This window comes from Macrosteles quadrilineatus, unplaced genomic scaffold (genome assembly GCF_028750875.1).
Source record: "Macrosteles quadrilineatus isolate MER2022 unplaced genomic scaffold, UCM_ALF_1.0 Scaffold_2__2_contigs__length_208266976, whole genome shotgun sequence".
Lineage (NCBI taxonomy): Eukaryota > Metazoa > Arthropoda > Insecta > Hemiptera > Cicadellidae > Macrosteles > Macrosteles quadrilineatus.
The window spans coordinates 92,846,593-92,865,275 of record NW_026542595.1 but is presented as its reverse complement, the minus strand read 5'-3'; the positions used below and the strand labels follow the sequence as shown (position 1 = coordinate 92,865,275).

Here is an 18,683-nt window from a genome sequence, read left to right as displayed (position 1 = left end):
GACTCCTCACCCACCCACGAGTAGCATCACATAGAATCATTCATCACATGTAACTAGTGTTTGTAAAAAGTGAAATTGCAAGAGTTAATGAAAAGAATGCATTCCACAATGCCCATTCCTCAGTTCGTAAAAGAATAATATTTGCCTAGCAAACCTCAATTATTGAAAAAAACCGCCTTCAAAATTATTTCAGTTAGGCATGTCTAACATCAAATAAACCGTTGATTTTATTATTAACAATAAATCTGATTAAATATTTCAAACCAATACTAAGATAAAATAGGTAGATTAATTAGGTATGCAATCTATTTTATCATTGTTACATCAATCCTGGGGCAAATATGATTGAAACTAATTTAGGGCTTGAATTGTTATATCAGAATTTCCACAACAATTTATACTGACATTTACAGTACTTGCATTCAGATTTTTCAACACTATCATTATTTAATTTTCACATTTTCACCACTAGTTATTATGTGATTTTTTATATTTATATAAAAATAACTTAAGTTTTTAAGCTCTAAACACATAAAATGTGTCTGTCTGTATTTTTAGTTGTTATCAAGACGAGAAACGTCTTTTTTGTGTTGCTAAGATATTGAACAACATAATATTGAACTAAACTGTGCCATCACTTTTGGTATATATAAGACAAACTCGATGATGAACCTAAGATTAGGGATATCATACAAGATTCAACCAAAGTACCAACAGTAATTTTGTTATACCGGTAGTATGTATATGAGGGATCTAAACTAAACTTCAACTTTAAAACAGCAGTTTTTGTATGAAAAAAGAGTAAAGGCGATTGTTAAAATAAACATTTTTTGATGGAGCTTAATAACATTGACCCGTCCAAAAAGTCTTGTTAAAGTTGCAAAAGTTAGCCTTAAGCTACGGTTTCCAGGAACACGCTAGCGATCTGTTTGGCATGATGTATGTTGGCGCTAATTTTCGTCCGTGGGATGTCCGACGATATCCGGCAAGAGGGTGGTTTGCAAGAAAGCGGACATTCTCATGTTTTTTCACACGGTTATTTCTCTTGGGAAATGAACTATGAGCTAGTTGTCAGCAATGACAAAAAATTGCATATAAATGAGAAATTTACAAATAGACTAAATGTATCATATAATCAAAACTGTTAGAAATAACATCGGAGTTATTAAAACACCTTTAAAGTCCTTAAAATAAGTAAAATAAAAATAAAAACTACCAAACATAGCTCCATAATCCGGTTCTATAAACAAAGAGACACGTAAAAGTAGTTTTGGTAAATAAAAAACACACCATTGTTCAAAGAAGTTGGATTTTATTGCAATCACACTTAAATAATCTAAGTGTGATTTTTAAATTTTTACAAAAGTGTTCAACTCCTCGAGGGTTGGATCGAAAGCATCTTGAACGTCATTTGGTGAACTGTAATTATTGTAGGACGAAGAAGTAGCACTGCTGATGTTGTCACTAGGGGTATGCAGGGTATGCACTCGAATGTTTGGGGGGAAATGGTTGTACGCTGTAAGTAAATTGGGGAGGCCAGCTGTAGTAGCAGGGGAGGGGCAGTTTGCTGGATGGCACGATTCCAGGTCAGTTACCACTTGGCAAACCTTCATTCTAGCCTCCGCAATGAGGTGGGGAGGGAAAAACTTAACAACTTCTGCCATTTATGACAAAATTTATCCACAGCATGTTCTTTCACTGGATTTTTAAACAAAATTTAAAACAGTGTTAGTTGTCACAAAACAAAATAGAGTCCTACACCTGCCCGCTCGGCTTGCACGCCAAAGATGACCGTGGGTCATCTTCAGCTGCCACGCTGAGGACTCATGCCAGACAGATGGCGGAAAAACTCATGTCCAGCGTGATCGCTCGTGCTTGGAAACCGACCCATATGGGTCTGGCTTCAACTTGGGTTGGGCATGGCTTCAACTTAAACTTTATTACATAATCTTGCTTGTTCCACTCACACTGTCCGTACGGCGTGATCTTGGAAACCCTAGCTTTGAAAGGATGATGATATCGTTCATAACTATTGGGTACTTTTTTTATAAGTTTTATTTGTTTATTTACATTATTTGCTATATGCTCTCGAATCTGAATTACAAATTTTGTTGATCCAGCCTAGTTCAATTTCATAACAATAGAGTGTAATGTTTTCTTTTGTTTTATTTTTTAGTTACAGCGTAACACTTAGTTGAGATAATGCTCAAAATGTTAACCCATAACTTTAGAGGTACTGTAGAATACCCACCATTGTATTCAGGCATTCAAAGTATTCTTAACACTTTTGTTTATGGTAATTCCATAATTTCAATTTGCAAAAGTTAAATAATGAGATTTTTTGTGTTGGAGAGTAGTCTACCCCTAGAGTTTACATTTCAAGAAAGAAAAAAATGCATACCAACCCATAATTGAGTCCCATAAACTCAAGATATTGGTTTATAATTTGGATCCTTTTAAAGGAATAATCATTTAACTAAAATCATTAATTTGTGTAATTTCATTATCAGCTGTGTTTTTTTGTTTATTTTTACTTTTTTCTTCTTTAATGTAAAATGGCACTTTTAAATTATTACTAAAAATATTTAAAACTTTATAACTACTAATAGCAGTGTTAAAAATTTGTATGAGCCTAGGACTTGATTTTTAAATTCCTTAAAACCATTGCACTGTTAAAATACTAAACGTGTAATTAAAAAAACTTGAGTTCAATTATCAAGAAGGCCTACTGCATTTTATAACTGTATCATATGAGCATATGAACAAAAATAACACTAAACAATATTTTGCATCAAACAATTAAATATAAAATGATTTAAAATACCTGCACACTCCTTGGTTTGGGTTTATAGTAACTAATTACAGTAATTAGGGACCATCTTCATTCCATTACATATTTTACATTATTAAACTTAACAATTTTCTGCTCTAGTGTTTTTATTGGTTGAGAATACAGTATATGATTTAGTAGGTTTTTTTTATATTAATACCAATTGAAATAATTAAGTATCCTCTTTACCATGGCCGATTTTAATTAATTTTTTACTAAGGGTAATGACTGACCAAGTGTTATTCCGCTCTTGGCTTAGTCTAATAATAATTTATCATATTACAGGTTTACAAAAAACTAGCACAATTTTTGCTAGCCTATATTATTTAGATTAGTTATTTATTTTTGTAACGTGGTTTATAAAAAAAATTGGTAATGAAAGAGTGGGGTTTTCATACGAGTTCTGTAATACAATGTTTTTTCTTTGGTGATTGTTAAAGATATTATCAGTTTAACTCAATCATTTTACTTTTAATTACAAGGTAAAATGTTGAATATTTGGTGTTCTGATCATGTGTAATGTTTAATTATAATATATTTTGAATGTAGAAAAAAACCATGACATACTTATATCTCATGATAGGTATAGAAGAGATTCCAAGTCAATTTTTCCAGAAGCGGAATATTTTTATGTATTCATTCACTTATTCAACCGGAATTTCATATAGCTGTTGTTTGATTAAAATCAAAAAACTATGTATATTTTTCCATTTAATATTATTGTTAATTTTGTTTGATTTATCTTCTTGTTACCTTGTCTTATTACTCCTGAGCCAGTTTATTTTGATGATGGTGCTATCAAATATATTTTTTTTCAATACCGTTTGGTCAAAATAGGTAAAAGTTATCACTTTTCTTCAATAAGATTTATCAACCTATTTTTTAACATAGATATAAGAACAGTGCCATTTTTATGTAGATCTTTACTTAAATCAATTCTAAATTGTAGTCAAATCAGCCACGTATTATAATTTAAATGAGTTAAGGAATTTTACCATTTCCATTTCTGTGTATTTTTCACTCTGGGTCTAAATGTCTTAAAAGGGTTGTATAGCTCTTTTCCAACGGTTTAAAATAAATTTTACAATTTCTTTGTGTCTTTTACACACTCTTGATACTAACAATTTTTTATCCAATTACTAGGGATTAGCTGTATCAGACAGAAATAGAATTTATGTGTGTTATTTTAGCAACCTCTATAATACTCTATATGATTTTCTCTAACCCTAAATCTTCCAAATTACATTAACTGCATAGCACTAACCGATTGGAAAAATCGAAAATGTTCTATTCTTTTTATTTAAAAGATAAATATAGAATCACAAATCTGGTTGAGATAAAAAAATATAACACTCTGGTCATCTTGCATGGAAAAATACAGTATAATAATCCTTTTAGATACTTAACTCTGCAAAAACGAAAAAAACAAAAATAGCCACAATCGTCATTTAGTCATTCATTTGATTTTGAAAACTTTAATCTTAACAGGGTCGTTGCCATCTAAAATAATGTTTTAGTTCTAATATTATTAAATTAATAGGTATGGTATGTAACATTAATTAGTTGTCTTTCATGTCGTTTTATGTAATTGTGTAGTCTTTACAATCAAAATGTTGTAATGAGTTAAAATTTTGCAATTCTAAGAACTTGTTACTTACTCTATCTTGTATGAATTCATTAAAAATAATGATGCTTTACAAGATAACTATGTATGTATTGTACTAAATTATATACTGTTATGGTTACAAATAATGGTGCAAGTAAGAAACATAGGTGTGATTTTCTAGTCATAGGCTGACGTCACCCAGATTGCAAACAGAAAATTAGCTGGTTGTAACTACCATAAGTATATATTTGTTTTGATTTGATTATTATTGTTTTTATATTTTTTCTAAAGAGTGAAATGGCGTTTGTAATCTGGGTGGTGTCAGCCTATGACGGAAATATCACACCTATGTTTCTTCCTTTAACCATGGTTACAAATATGGTCAATGACTAAATATGATAAGAAAGAACAAATGCTTGAATACACTTTGTGGCAGTGTAGAGTAGAGAAAAACATCAGCTCCTCATCAACCGTGATACACCAGCTAAACCTCTGGTTTGAATAATTTATTTAGATAATTTGAATGTTGTAATCAGCTGTATTTGATCAAAATATTTTCAACTAATACTTAGAGGTCAGGAAACATTGTAGGCCTCATCCTTGTTCGCTTCGAGAAAGATAAAATTTAGTTTTAAATCCCTCAGTTCAAAAAATGTTCGCTTGGAATACTCCTGGTATAATCATAACAATTATTAATCAGTACACACTTTTATAGTATTTAAATATAACCAAACAAATTCAAAATCTGACAACCATTTTTCCCCAGCTGCAAATAAATGTGTTTTGGATAACTATGATGGCAATTTGTAACCTCATTTTATTTCTTTACATCAAAGTACTGATTAAATTCTAAACTTTTACAAAAAATTAACAAATTAGTATAACAATAAGGTGCTGTATTTTAATATTGTAATTTAAAAGTATTTTTCACTTTCTCTTATTTTGTTACTTATATGATTTTTATTTAGGTATAATAGTGTAAAATCTATATATTGTTGTTTTTATTGTTAACTTTTAAAGTGTGTGGTTAGGTAAATAAATGGTTTTTAATAACTCTGTAATGCTCATTTATTAACCCATTATAAATATCATCACTTAAATAACAGAAGCACTCTTAGCTATGGTAAAAAATAAAATGTACGTACATTTTGCATTACCAAAACCCAGAAATTGATATTGAATAAAATGAAAGGTGGTATAGAAACAAAGTAGTCCCACACTGTCAGAACCAATGCACACAATTCTTGAATTCAAAAATGAGTTGCGTTAACACTTTTTAATTTACATAGGTTCAGTGTAAAAGAAAATTTACATTTGGATACAAGTCCAATATAAACAGACTCAATGAGTTCTTAGGTTTGATGCTATGAGGAGAACACATATTTAGTTTATTTGGTTAGTTAATTATAATAAAAGCCTACCATGGATATACAAAATCTTGGCAAACATTATGAAGTTTTATCTGTGATCAAGCAATCTACATCTGTCAGTTGAGCGTAGCAAAATCATAAAACCTTATGCATCATCACTTGTTTAACTCTCTCCACGTAATCTCTTTCAAGAGGACTGGAGAGAGTATTAAGTACCAATATCTATACAATTTTACAAATCCCCTGAGAAATAGTACCATACGATCTCACAGTTGTAATCAAATTTCAAATTCTTATTGCAGAAATATTCAAAATTATAACACAAGTGAACTTGAGCGTTGCTAGTGTGAGTGAACGATTGACCACATCTTGATCTTAGTGTCTATATTTATAGATGATTTATTAAACATCAGTAAAGCCGGGTTTTCCTAGACGTAAAACGCAAAGTGAAGAGAAGCGATTAAAATGGTGGTTGGCTCTGCCTCTAGAAAAGCAGTACAGTTAAATTATCTAAGACAAGAGAAGAATGGACACTGCGATGCGCTTCCGTGCCAAGGGAAACCCAGCTTAACATTAATTTAAGCTAATGGAAACTAGGTAGGCCTATAGTACCATTAAAAGACAGAATTTACTCCCTCCACACTTCTTTAAACTGTCTCAAATTTTCTTAAAACTTTTTCTCCTTTCGCTGCCAGGATTTCTTCAATGTTCCTACCTTGCGGGTTTTTGAACCAATCTAAGTTGTCAGCTATCAAATGTAATTTCTTACATCCGTCACACCTTACAATAACTATTCCGTTTTCATAAGCGTGTTTTGATATTACCTTATCATTTCTAGTTTCACATTTTTTACAAGTGAACACTAGCCTCATTTTTGTATCTATCTTCCCTAGCGCTGATGGATCTGTTTCAACCACACCAGCAGCAAAACGCAGGGAAGAGTTGTGTTGGTCGGTGACTTTTTGAGACATCAAATTGGAATGTAAAGAAATATTTGGCTTTATAGACTCGACAGAACTCCAGCCAAATATAGTTAACAGACAGAGGATTCTTGGGGTAGCTGCAATTTAAAAGATTTCATCAAGAAATACAGCAGTAAGAAAGTGTTAAGAAAGTATGTATGAACATAAAAAAATAAATTATAATAATCCATTCTGGTTTAAATCAATGCTGTTGGATATAATAATGTGGAATAGTACTGTGTGTCTCAACAGTCCTAGAAAAACATCTTTCTACCCCCTTTTTATTTTATTTACAATAGAGATGAAATAATAATATTCAGGGAATGTGTATATGATAAAATACCCCCGCCGCAGCAAACCTGCTGTCTTAGCGAATTTCCATTTGGCTGAATTGATTTTCAATTGATCTATTTAAATAACATTAGGTTTAACGAGTACCTAGGTTTACTGCTACAAGGAAACTAATAAAGTGTGTGTTTTAAGTAAAATAATTATTGCTTAGTATAAAATGAATATATTTGCCAAGTTTGATCAAAAGATATCCATAAACAAGCAAACTACAACATTTTACAATATTCTCCATAAGAATAACATGGGAATTTTAAATTGACCATTTTTTTAGTTTTCTCCGTAACCAATAACCGTACAAAAACACTTTGATATACTGAATTGTTTGTTTTTTTAAGCTCTTTAAGAAGGTTTAGAGAAAAATTGGGAAATTTTGTGTTTTGAGGGTAAGAAGTGAGAAAAACCAATTTTTACCCCATAAAACCCCCCATAAAACCTTGTTCCCATGGTCCGATCATGCTGGATCGCGAACTCATTCAAGTTTATCCCGCCTTACACCTTTAAACCAAATTTCATCAAAATCGGATAAAAATTACTCAAGTTATCGTGTTCACGGACACATATATATATATATGTATATATATATATATATATATACATATATAAAAATTTGAACGAATGGTGTTTTTGGCCTCTGGGGACATCAAAATGAAAAAGTAAATCGGTCCCGGGCCTAAGTGTTACCATGAGACCTACGGTAATAGCTACTTCCCTATAGGGAAATTCGCTAAAAGGAAGTTTTTGGTGTGTGTCAATTTTCTACCCCCTCCCCCAAAAAGGAATAGTTTGGGGTGAGTAATTTTTTTCAAACGTAACCCTCGATATAAATGTATCTTTCAACACTCAAACACTTTTTTTTCCAAGATGGTGGTTTACTATGCGGAGACTCTTGTTTGGGCACTACAGTTTTGAGTGTTTCTTTTTAACTTACCTCGTTTTGCACTATCTCATTTCTACTCCGCTATTTTTCGCAAAAGCCTGTGAGTGAACTCCACTGTGTGTTTTCCAAAATCTACACTTTTTCAATAAACTATCCCTGTCTAATATCTGGCCATATCCCTTGTGACGTCACTAACATTTCTGTCTGATCTGAAAGGAAAAGTCGTTTCATCAGTCATCTCACGCCAATTTTTTTTCTCTGGCCACAGCCCTTTGAATATCAGGTTTGCTAAGCAACATAAATACTATATAAAAAGCACACTTCCAGTGGTGAACTGAGTAGCTACTGATTTATGAACTGTCTGCCTTCTCGCTGTTGCATTTCACAAAGCATATTTTTGAGATATAAAATTCAGTACATTCTATAATTATGTCTACTTCCTGTCCTGTTTGTGTAAAGCAAGTCTTAGATACAGAAGATGGCTTGTGCTGTGACGCCGAATGTGAGAGATGGTTTCACAGAGAATGTGTCAAAATGTCTAAATCTGAATACCAACGATCTAGCAACGATAACAGTATAAAATGGTATTGTCATAGAACTGACTGTAAAAAGACGCTGCCAAGCCCAATAGATGCCAAGCTGGATGCCATTCTCTCTAAATTGTCCTCCCTTGCCACTAAAACAGAACTCTCAGAAGGACTACAACTTATAAAACAAGACCTGGATTAGTGACCTCCAAATTACAGGAATTTGAGCCTCGTTTGGCCTATGTTGAATCGGAATTAAGCACTATCAAGGATAAACAGGTAGCGGGTAGTGATCAGCTTTTTGAAGATGTCTTATCCGAATGCAATGATCGTAATCGACGTGCAAAAAATGTTATTGTACATAACATCCCCGATTCCAACACAGTCTCAAAAACTGCGGATGCTGTTTTTGTCCAGGATTTTCTAGTTCATTTGAAGTCTAATGTTCAGTATTCAGATGTTCGTCATTTTAGATTGGGGAAAAAATGGACAAATCGTCCTCTTATGCTTTGTATGCCGTCTGAAGGCGCTGCTATTTATATTTTCAAAAACTTCAATGAAAATGATGTTCCTATTAGCATGCGGGGAATATCAATCTCTCATGACCGCACTCCTCGAGAGAAGAGACATCTGGAGACTCTTCGTGCCACCTTAAAGTCCAAACAAGATGCCGGTGATACTTCCCTAACGATTAGATACAAGAATGGAACGCCTTCTATTGTGCCAAAAAACGAATAAATTCCAACGGTAAGCAGCAGCATGTTTCTCTGGATGTTTACTGCCAAAATGTAAATGGTCTTCGTTCGAAGCTCATCGAGTTAAAAAATAATTTATCTGCATGCCTTGATGATGTTATTCTACTATGTGAAACAAATCTCTCTCCTGATATCCCCGACTCCGAAGTCGTTGGCGATACTGACTTCATTGTTCATAGATGTGATAGGTCTGCTGCTACAAGTCACAAAAGTTCTGGTGGAGGAACCCTACTTGCAGTTCGTAAGAAGCTTATGTCTAAGCGACTATACTCTGGATTCAACATTGAAAGTGTCTTTGCCCTAGTGAAATTGGGACCTGGTTTTGATCTTCTTCTGGCTTGTGTCTACATTCCTCCTTCAAGTCCTCTTTCTGTTTACCGTGAATTCTGTGATGCGGTTACTGAGACAGTCGAATTGGCAAATTTCCCAAAGAAGACACTCATTTTTGGAGACTTCAACTTGCCTCACTTCGATGTCAACTTACCTGTATCTGGCCTTCCTCAACATTGCTGCGAATACCTCCGTGACATGTCTTCTCTGCACTCTCTCTTCCAGATAAATCATGTTCAAAACCATAGAGGAGTAACATTGGACTTGGTCTTCCATTCTGATAGTGAAGTGCAAGTTATCAGGGCCAACGATTGGTTGATTAAACCTGAAATTCATCACCCTCCTCTGTCCCTTACTCTTGAGTGCTATATGCCTTCTACTTGTGACAACAGCTACAGCGGCTACAACTTGGGGAAATGTGACCTCCCCGCTGCTTTTATAGCCCTTCAGGAAGCAGATATGGGATTTATTCACCAGCCGATCTCAACTGATGAAAAGTTTGATCTTTTGGAAAGTTCCTTAGAGAAAATCGTCAAAAATGCAAGTCCGATGAAGAAATTTGGTATCTCACGCTTCCCTAGGTGGTTTAATGATGACCTAAAAAAATGCATTATTGAAAAGAAAGCTGCGCATGCACGTTTCAAGAGAAGTTTCAATCTTGTCCATTATTATGAATTCTCAAGGCTGAGAGATAATTGTAGGTCGCTGTCTCGTGAATGCCACATTCGATATTTATCCAATGTTCAATCAAACATATCTTCTAATCCACGAGCTTTCTGGGGACTAGTTAAGGCTCAAAGAAATACTCCTGACATGCCGTCTAGTCTGCATTTGGATGACGAAGTAGCCAGTGACACAACAAGCATATGTCAGCTGTTTTCCAGTTATTTCAACTCGGTCTACTCTCCATCGTCACGAGTTTCACCTAGCTTTAGCTATCCCGTCTTCGATTCTCTCTGTGTTATAACAACCTCAACTGAAGAAGTTCTCAGCAAGCTTAAGAATCTGGACACTACAAAGGGAGCTGGAATTGACAATATACCGCCATCTATGCTTCATCACTGCCGATCTCTCTTAGCTGAACCCCTCACAGTGTTGTTCAACGAATCACTTAACAAAGGAATCTTCCCTAGCTCTTTAAAGTCGGGCTTTATCATTCCTTTACATAAAGCAAATGATCCCAGCGACATACGGAACTACCGTCCAATCACTATTCTGCCGGCAATTGGCAAAGTCTTTGAAAGTATCGTGGTAGATAGACTGAATCCTTTTCTATCCAAAATAATACATCCTTCCCAACATGGCTTTATGAAAGGCAAGTCTACTGTCTCCAATCTCCTGCTCTTTCAAGAATATGTCTTGTCTGCCTTTCGCAAGAACTACCAAGTATATGGCAAAAGCCTTCGACAAGGTCGACCATACAATTCTTGTGTCTAAGTTGCTGGGCTACGGAGTGGCTGAACCTCTTTTGTCATGGATTTCTAGTTATCTTCAAAAACGTTCTCTTGTCGTGAGGATTGGTTCTACCACTTCCACTCAGTTCTCACCTTCTTCAGGAGTTCCACAAGGTTCTTTGCTGGGACCTTGCCTCTTCAATGTTTTTGTCAATGACCTACTAGACAATTTAACTGTAAAGGCCTTACAATTTGCTGACGACCTGAAGATTTTCACTACTGTGTCTACACCAGAAGACTCTCAAGAAATTCAAAATAGCCTTTCTGAAATTGAGGATTGGTGTGTCAGGAATAACATGTCTGTAAATCCCAGTAAGTGCTCTTGTATAACCTATCACCGCATCAAATCCCCAGTCATGTACGTATACTCCATTTCTGGTACATCCATTCCACGGTCCCAGTGTATAAAAGACCTAGGCGTTATTTTTTCCAGCGACATGGGATTTTCTGGGCATATAGATCACATCAGTAACAAAGCAAACAAGATGCTTGGTTTCATAGCAAGATTCTCCAGAGGCATCGACAACCCTTCTGCTCTTCGCTCTCTGTATTGTTCCCTTGTGAGACAGCTAGTGGAATATGCAAGTCCCGTGTGGTCGCCTTACACTGTTGGCAATAGGACGAGACTGGAGGCTCTACAAAGGCGTTTTCTTCGTTTGGTTGGTGTCCGGCTGGGTTTTGCCTATCTTGATGTGCCTGTGGAGGAACTGTCCAGCAATCTGAACTTGTCACCTCTTGCCCTGCGACGTGACGTGGCTGATGTTATTCTTCTCTGGAAGATAGTCAATGGTCACATGAACTGTCCAGATCTCCTAGCTGAAATCGACCTCAGAGTGCCTACAAACACAAGATCTCGAGATCTGCTGGGTCGAAGATACCACTCAACCAACTTCGACTTCAACAGTCCTTTCGCAAGGTTTACTCGCCTGGGAAATCGAGTTGCGTCTGGGTGTGACCTGTTTTTCGATGGACTTCAGCAGGTTCGTCGGCAGGCCTCCTCTCTTCTTCTTTCTGGGAAAGACTAGTAATTAATTTATTGCTGTTTGTTAATCTTTATTTTCTGTTGTTGCTATGTTAGAGTATTTATTGTTGTTTGTTAATCTTATTTTTTTTTTGTTGTTACGCTTTGGATATTTATAACCTGTTATATCTTTGTTAACTTATATTTATCATCAAATTTTGCTTACCTATTTTGTTGTATTCAACCATCATGTTTATCTTTGTAAATTGGCTGCTGCCGTTGGAAATAAAATAAAGTGTGATTTGTGGCATTGTATTCTACTAAAAAAGACCTTTAATTTGATGTGCATATTGACCTATGCTTCCTTTAAGATTTTCTTCTGACTCCTTGTGGGCCGTCCCCCTGAAGAGTTATTGGATCACTGAATATGTGTTATAATAGAGTTTTATGCCCTGTAACTTTGTACCAAGTATTGTACCTCTATCTGCATTATTTTTTTAAAATATTTAACTGTCCAGGAACTTTTTTACCACCCTGTATATATATATATATAATATATATATATAATATATATATATAATATATATATGAATTTGAACGGATGGTGTTTTTGACCTCTAGGGACCTCAAAACGAAAAAAAAATCGGTCCCGGGTCCAGGTCTTACCGTGAGTACTACGGTAATAGCTTATTCCCTATATGGAAAATTCGCTAAAATGAATGGCGCAAATTAGTCAATCCTATCAAAAGCTGTGGCAGTTCAAAGTTTGCAAATTTCAACTTTAGTTACCCAGTTTGAGGGGAAGGGGGTGAAAATTTGCATACACCAAAAACTTATTTTTTTATCATATAAACATTCCCTTAGTATTAACATTTCACCTTTATTAATAAAAAAATATCAGGGGTAGGGACTTTTGAGACACACGGTATTACCACAAGGCAGGGAAGTAGGTGTTAAAGGTATAGGTAGTTTTATCTATGGTATAAGCATGATAGTTCCTGTGGGAGGCTTTTGAATGAATGAATCAATATATTATAGTTTAAAATTGTACTGATGAAGTAGTGTCGCTTCATGGTTAGTTAAACCAAGCCAGCTTTTCATTCAACTAAAAAAGAAGAAGAAGAATAATTCTAGCAGAAGAACATTAAGAGCAGAAGCGCAGAAGGTACCTTTTGCTAATTTGCTTTTATTGTTATTTTTGTAGGCCTAGCCTATTTGTTGATTTTTTTTTAGGTTGAAGAGTTTGAACGTAATAATATTGCTACAAAATATTGGAAGTAAAAATGGATTTTATTAATCTCTCTGCATCGATGACGATGCTAGAGCTTGTCAGATTTCTGTTACAAGAAAGCAATGACTCTTTTTCCTTTTACAGTGGAAAACTCTGTGATGTTGAATTAATTAAGGTAAGGTTAGCGACTTGTGTGAACCTGGCATAGTTTAGCCTAGGCCTTGTTCTTTTTTTATCGCTATCACCCCTGTGATATACCTCTATATTTGTCTACTTTGTTTAAGATGAAGACTTCATCACCCCTGTAAACAAAAGGCAAAACACGCCTTTTTATCTAGGCCTAACTTTGATAGGCTACTATTTGTTGAGACTGAATTTGAAATAAGCCCTTTGCGGTTAGGTACACTTCCATATTTGTTGGCACAAACAACCGAATGAGTAATATAGATTATTCAATTGTTTAATTCGATATATCGTTTGGTTAGTTAGGTTAGGTTAATTTTCATTCGGTTGTTTGTGCCAACAGATATGGAAGTGGATCCCCCTTTACTTGTAGTCAAAGCATGCTTATAGTAGTTTGGGCAACGATTGTGTAAATATAGTGTTGACGACACGAGTACAGCAGAAAATCTAAGGTGAACAAGCCTTGGCGAGGGCCTTAAAAACTTCTACTAGTGTCGTTAACACTATCTACGCAATTTTTGCACACTACTTTACCTACGAGGCTGCGACAGTGTTTTAATTACAAAAAATCGCTACCGGTAGGCCTACTCATAACTTCTAATAGAGGTTATGTTTTAGTTTATAACCTCTAATAGCCACCGACAGTGATGCAATTAAACATTGTACCAAATACTAAGTAATAGGACCACTCAACAATTAAATTGGCCTGAACAGCATTGCATGAGTAGTGATGGGTAGTGAGTAGTAATGGCATTGAGTAACTGGCTTACCAACTCACCAAGGCTCATATTTTAATTTTTCTACTCGTGTCGTAAACATTATCTTTACGCAATCGTTGTGTAAACTACTATTAATGACCTCAAATATAAGTTATAAATATATTTTCTTATGAAGTGATGATTTTAGAGCCTAAATGAAAAAAATAACATTTTAACTAAGCTACAGCTTACAAACAATTTAAAGGAATACATTGTGGTGCAGCAACTCTTTTACTACGTTAACTAAATTATAATAAGTAAAACAATAAGATTTGGTCAATAACGTAAGAAAAAACAGCTACACTTAAATAGGCCTATTACACCATGTTTTGGCTTAAGCGTGTGGCTGATGTCTACTCGTAGCCATTGGCGAAATGTCCAGCTGCTGATTATTTCTTGTCATTGAAATGGGGCGTATGCAAAAACCCCAGCACTCAAGAAGCTTCTTCCTTTAGTCGTCGGTTGGCATGTGCAATGTGCATATGCATTAGCGTAGCAATGGTAGAGCAAGTGGAGCAGTTGCTTCATTGCTGATGGCTGGGGGGGGGGGAGTTACTTCTCAGAGCCCCAGTACAGTAACTTATCCATATTACTGGGGCCGAATCCCTGAAGTCCCCGGTGGCCGAATTAACTGCCTTCTGGGGCCATGAATCCTCCGAGAGGGGATGTAGGGGCTCTTACCATAGCTAAGAGAGCTGTCTGATACAGAGAGACAGTCTATGTCCAGAGAGATTTGGTAGATGGAGAGGTTGGAGAAGCTGCTGTTTAGGGGACACCCAAGAGCCGAGGGGGAAGGTATGGGGGTTTAGTGAGTGGGAGAAAATTTTGCGCCGTTCCGGCCAAACCTCGCATGCGGGGTTGGTTCGGCAGATTGGCCACAACCTAAACCCCAACTCTCACTTGTTAGTTAGCTGCGGACAGCTACCTTCTGCCACTGGGTGTTGGTCCATCTACAGAACCAAGTGAGGGGAGCCCTAGACTAAGGTGTAATGCGATCCGTGCCAAGAGTCTTGTGGCACTGGGGGCCTAATATTCAGTGTCTTAACGGAGCCTTCTGGGAACCAGGGGTAACCCAGTCGTACGCACACCTTACCTCTCTAATCGGGTCACTGGGGAGGTGGACTTAGATATCCGGTATTCAAGAGAACAATGTAGACAATCTGACCCAAATGGAGGAGGAAGGTCTACTGAAATCTGACAATGACGACAAGCTCGCAGAAACCGGAAAGGAAAAGGTGCTATCCAGAAGTGAGAGGAGGCTGGTGTGGGCTGCCAAGTACCCTAACTCTGCTTCCTGCAAAGCCAGTTCCTCCTGGAACTAGTATGCTGGGAAAAAGCAGGGCAAGGGCAAGATGCGTGGAGTAAAAGAGGTGGGCCAGACAGAGCGGACTGCGCGCGATGACGTCACTGCAGTCCCGGCGGCGGCCGGCTCACCGCTAGAAACATGTTAAAACGCGCAAACTTGATCTATTTTGACACAACCAACACTGATATGGAGGGGGTATTTCACGTTGTAACACGAATGTCTTGTGTCTACGAAAAATACGCAAAATAACCATTTGTAGTCAAGCATTCAGTGCATTAGCAAACATCGAACAGTACAGTAGTTTGTGCAAGTGATTCAAGAAATTGTATTTAAATTCAGTTGAACTAACGTTGGTTGAATTTCAATCGATTTTTAAGTAAAATTAGTCACGTCATATATATATGTATATATTTTTCATTTTAAAGTTTGTATTTTAGTGTTAAGAAGATTTTCATTTTATATAAGTGCGTGTTTGTTCCTTATTGTGTTTATAATAATTTACTGTCTGAAGACGGAGATGAAAAATGCCAGGTATGCGTTGTGCTGTAGCTATATGCAAAAACAGTTATTTTAAAACTAAGACTCGATCCGATATAGTGTCATATTTTAGATTTCCTAAGAATGATAATATACGCTCTGTCTGGGTTGAACGTTGTAAAAGAAAGGATTCTTGGAATCCTGATACTTCTTATATTTGTTCAGAACATTTTAAACATGAAGACTTTGAAAGGGATTTAAAATCAGAACTATTGGGTTTGGGTAATGTAAAAAAAATTCTCAAGTCTGGGGCTGTGCCCTCCATAAACCTCTTACCTTCTGAAAACAGTATCAAAAGTGAAACGGAATGTTCTAAAAAACGGAAATTAAGACAAGTATCGCGGGCAAACAAACAGTTTGTGCAAGCTGCGTTGTCAAAAGAAGATGATATAAATGTAAATGACAACCCTACAACTACAGATCCTAAGACTGCTTTGATACCATCGACTATTAATTACGAAGAAGAGTATAAGAAATTAAGTAATGAGTTGGAAAAGATGAAAGAAGAATATGAATCAACAATATCAGCTTTAAGGCATGAAAATGCTCGTCTGGTCGATGAAAAAAGTTCTAGCGTTAAAGAGGAAATTAAGAACATTCTTAAGGGAACCTTTTCTGATACCCAAATTAATATTTTATTTAATCGGAACAAAAAAGTTAAAGTGTGGTCTAATGAGGACATTACGAAAGCTTTTACCATTAGATACTATAGTAAGCAATGCTACATTTATATGAGAACTCAAATGAAAATTCCTCTCCCCTGTTTAAGCACATTAAAAAATTGGGCATCAAAATTGCATCTTAAACGGGGAATACTCCAAGGGGTTCTAAGCCTTATGAGAGTTGCTGCACAGCAAATGACAACTCTGGAGAAAATTGTAGTTCTACAGTATGACGAGATGAAAGTAAAATCACTGTATGAGTACGACCCGATTATTGATAGAGTTATAGGACCACATTCACAGATGCAAGTAGTAATGGCAAGAGGACTTTTTTCGTCGTGGAAACAGCCGATTTTCGTAGATTTTGATTTTTCAATGACAAAATCACTTATTGAAGAGATTATTACAAAGCTTTCTGAAATAGGATACACTGTAAGAGCAATCGTATCCGACTGCGGAGGTGGAAATGTTGGTATGTGGAGTGCATTTGAACTGACACTCAATAAAAGCTGGTTTTATTCTAACACTATAGGAAAAAAGGTATATTTCCTAGCAGACGTCCCCCACCTTTTAAAACTTGTTAGAAATTGGCTCATAGACGGTGGATTCACATTGCGAGATGGCTCCATTGTCTCACCAAGGCCTTTGAAGGAATTGATATCAAGAGTTAAAGACACCGAGATTTCGTCGTGCTACAAATTATCACCAAAACACGTGACATGCGAAAAATTTGAGAGGCAAAATGTACTATTGGCTGCTCAACTTATGTCTCATACAACAGCCTGTGCACTTCGACGATATGACGTAGGAGATGAGAATGAACGACAAGCAACTGCAGATTTCATACAGGAAACTAATGACTGGTTTGACGTAATGAATAGCAGGATTCCCTTGTCTAGTGTCAATCTTAAATGTGGTTATGGTATGAAATTAGAAGAACAAAGAACTGTATTGGAAAACTATATAGAAACCATAGAGAACATGAAGTGTATGAATAAAACGAAAATTCAATTGTTTCAAAAAGGTATACTCATGTCTACTAGGTCAGTAATTGAAATGTATGACGACTTGAAATGTAATGATAAAATAACGTATATTTTAACATCGAAGCTAAATCAAGATAGTTTGGAAAATCTTTTTTCCTTAATAAGAGGGGGTGGGGGAATGAATGATCACCCTACTCCTATAGAATGTTTGTATAGAATTCGCATGATTGTGTTAGGGAAGAACACGGGTACGGTTAGGAGCAATGTGAATACTGAGAACACGTCAGATGAATTCATAATTGGGAAAGTTTTAAGAGAAAGCTCTGTATCATGCAGCATTGACGAAGAGATAAAGGTGCCCTTTGACTCCGAAGAGAATGAAAAAAGTGATGTGGATGAGAAGGAATCAGTTGAGTTGTTAAATGATAGTTTGGAAGAGTGCGTATCGAAAGATGGACTTAACTATATTGCAGGATGGATAGCCAAAAAGTTCAGAAATAAGTATCCTAATCTTGGAAATTTTACCTACCAGTGCGAAAAAACGTCAACCTGGATTGGTGAGATATCCCTAGGGGGTTTAACAGAACCAACAGTGGATTTTATGGAGAAAGTTGAGGTTTTAGAAGAGGAATTCCAAAAAAGTTGTAAATTGAAGATTTTAAAAGGCCCTAATGTGAAGAAACGCCTCGTGAAGAAATTAAGTGACAAAGTTGACTGTTTCCCTCTAGATATTATCGAACTATTTGTACGAAGAAGAATAATAATGCGAATAAAGTTTTTAAACAGACAAAAAATAACGAATGACAAAGAAAAGAGAAAGAAAAAACTGAATAAGGTATGTCAGTAGAAAAATTGTAAATATCAGGAACTATAATATCGTCATGTATTTATGAATATGTACATGTCAAATGTTGAGTGATATATTACCTTGTAAATAAAGTGTATGTTTTATTAAACATGTTTTTATTTCCATTCACGAATTATAAAGTTCTATTCC

At 35.7% G+C, this 18,683-nt stretch overlaps 1 protein-coding gene across 1 annotated transcript in view; it reads left to right on the top strand.

The window, feature by feature from the left end:
- The first annotated feature begins 13,179 nt into the window (after positions 1 to 13,179).
- The window catches only part of LOC128987771 (molybdopterin synthase catalytic subunit-like), a 31,176-nt gene continuing 25,672 nt past the window's right edge, over positions 13,180 to 18,683 (top strand). The window contains exon 1 of the mRNA XM_054408791.1: positions 13,180 to 13,429. Within this exon, the coding sequence (XP_054264766.1) occupies positions 13,307 to 13,429 (123 nt within the window). The 5' untranslated portion in view covers positions 13,180 to 13,306. The remainder of the gene's footprint in view (positions 13,430 to 18,683) is intronic.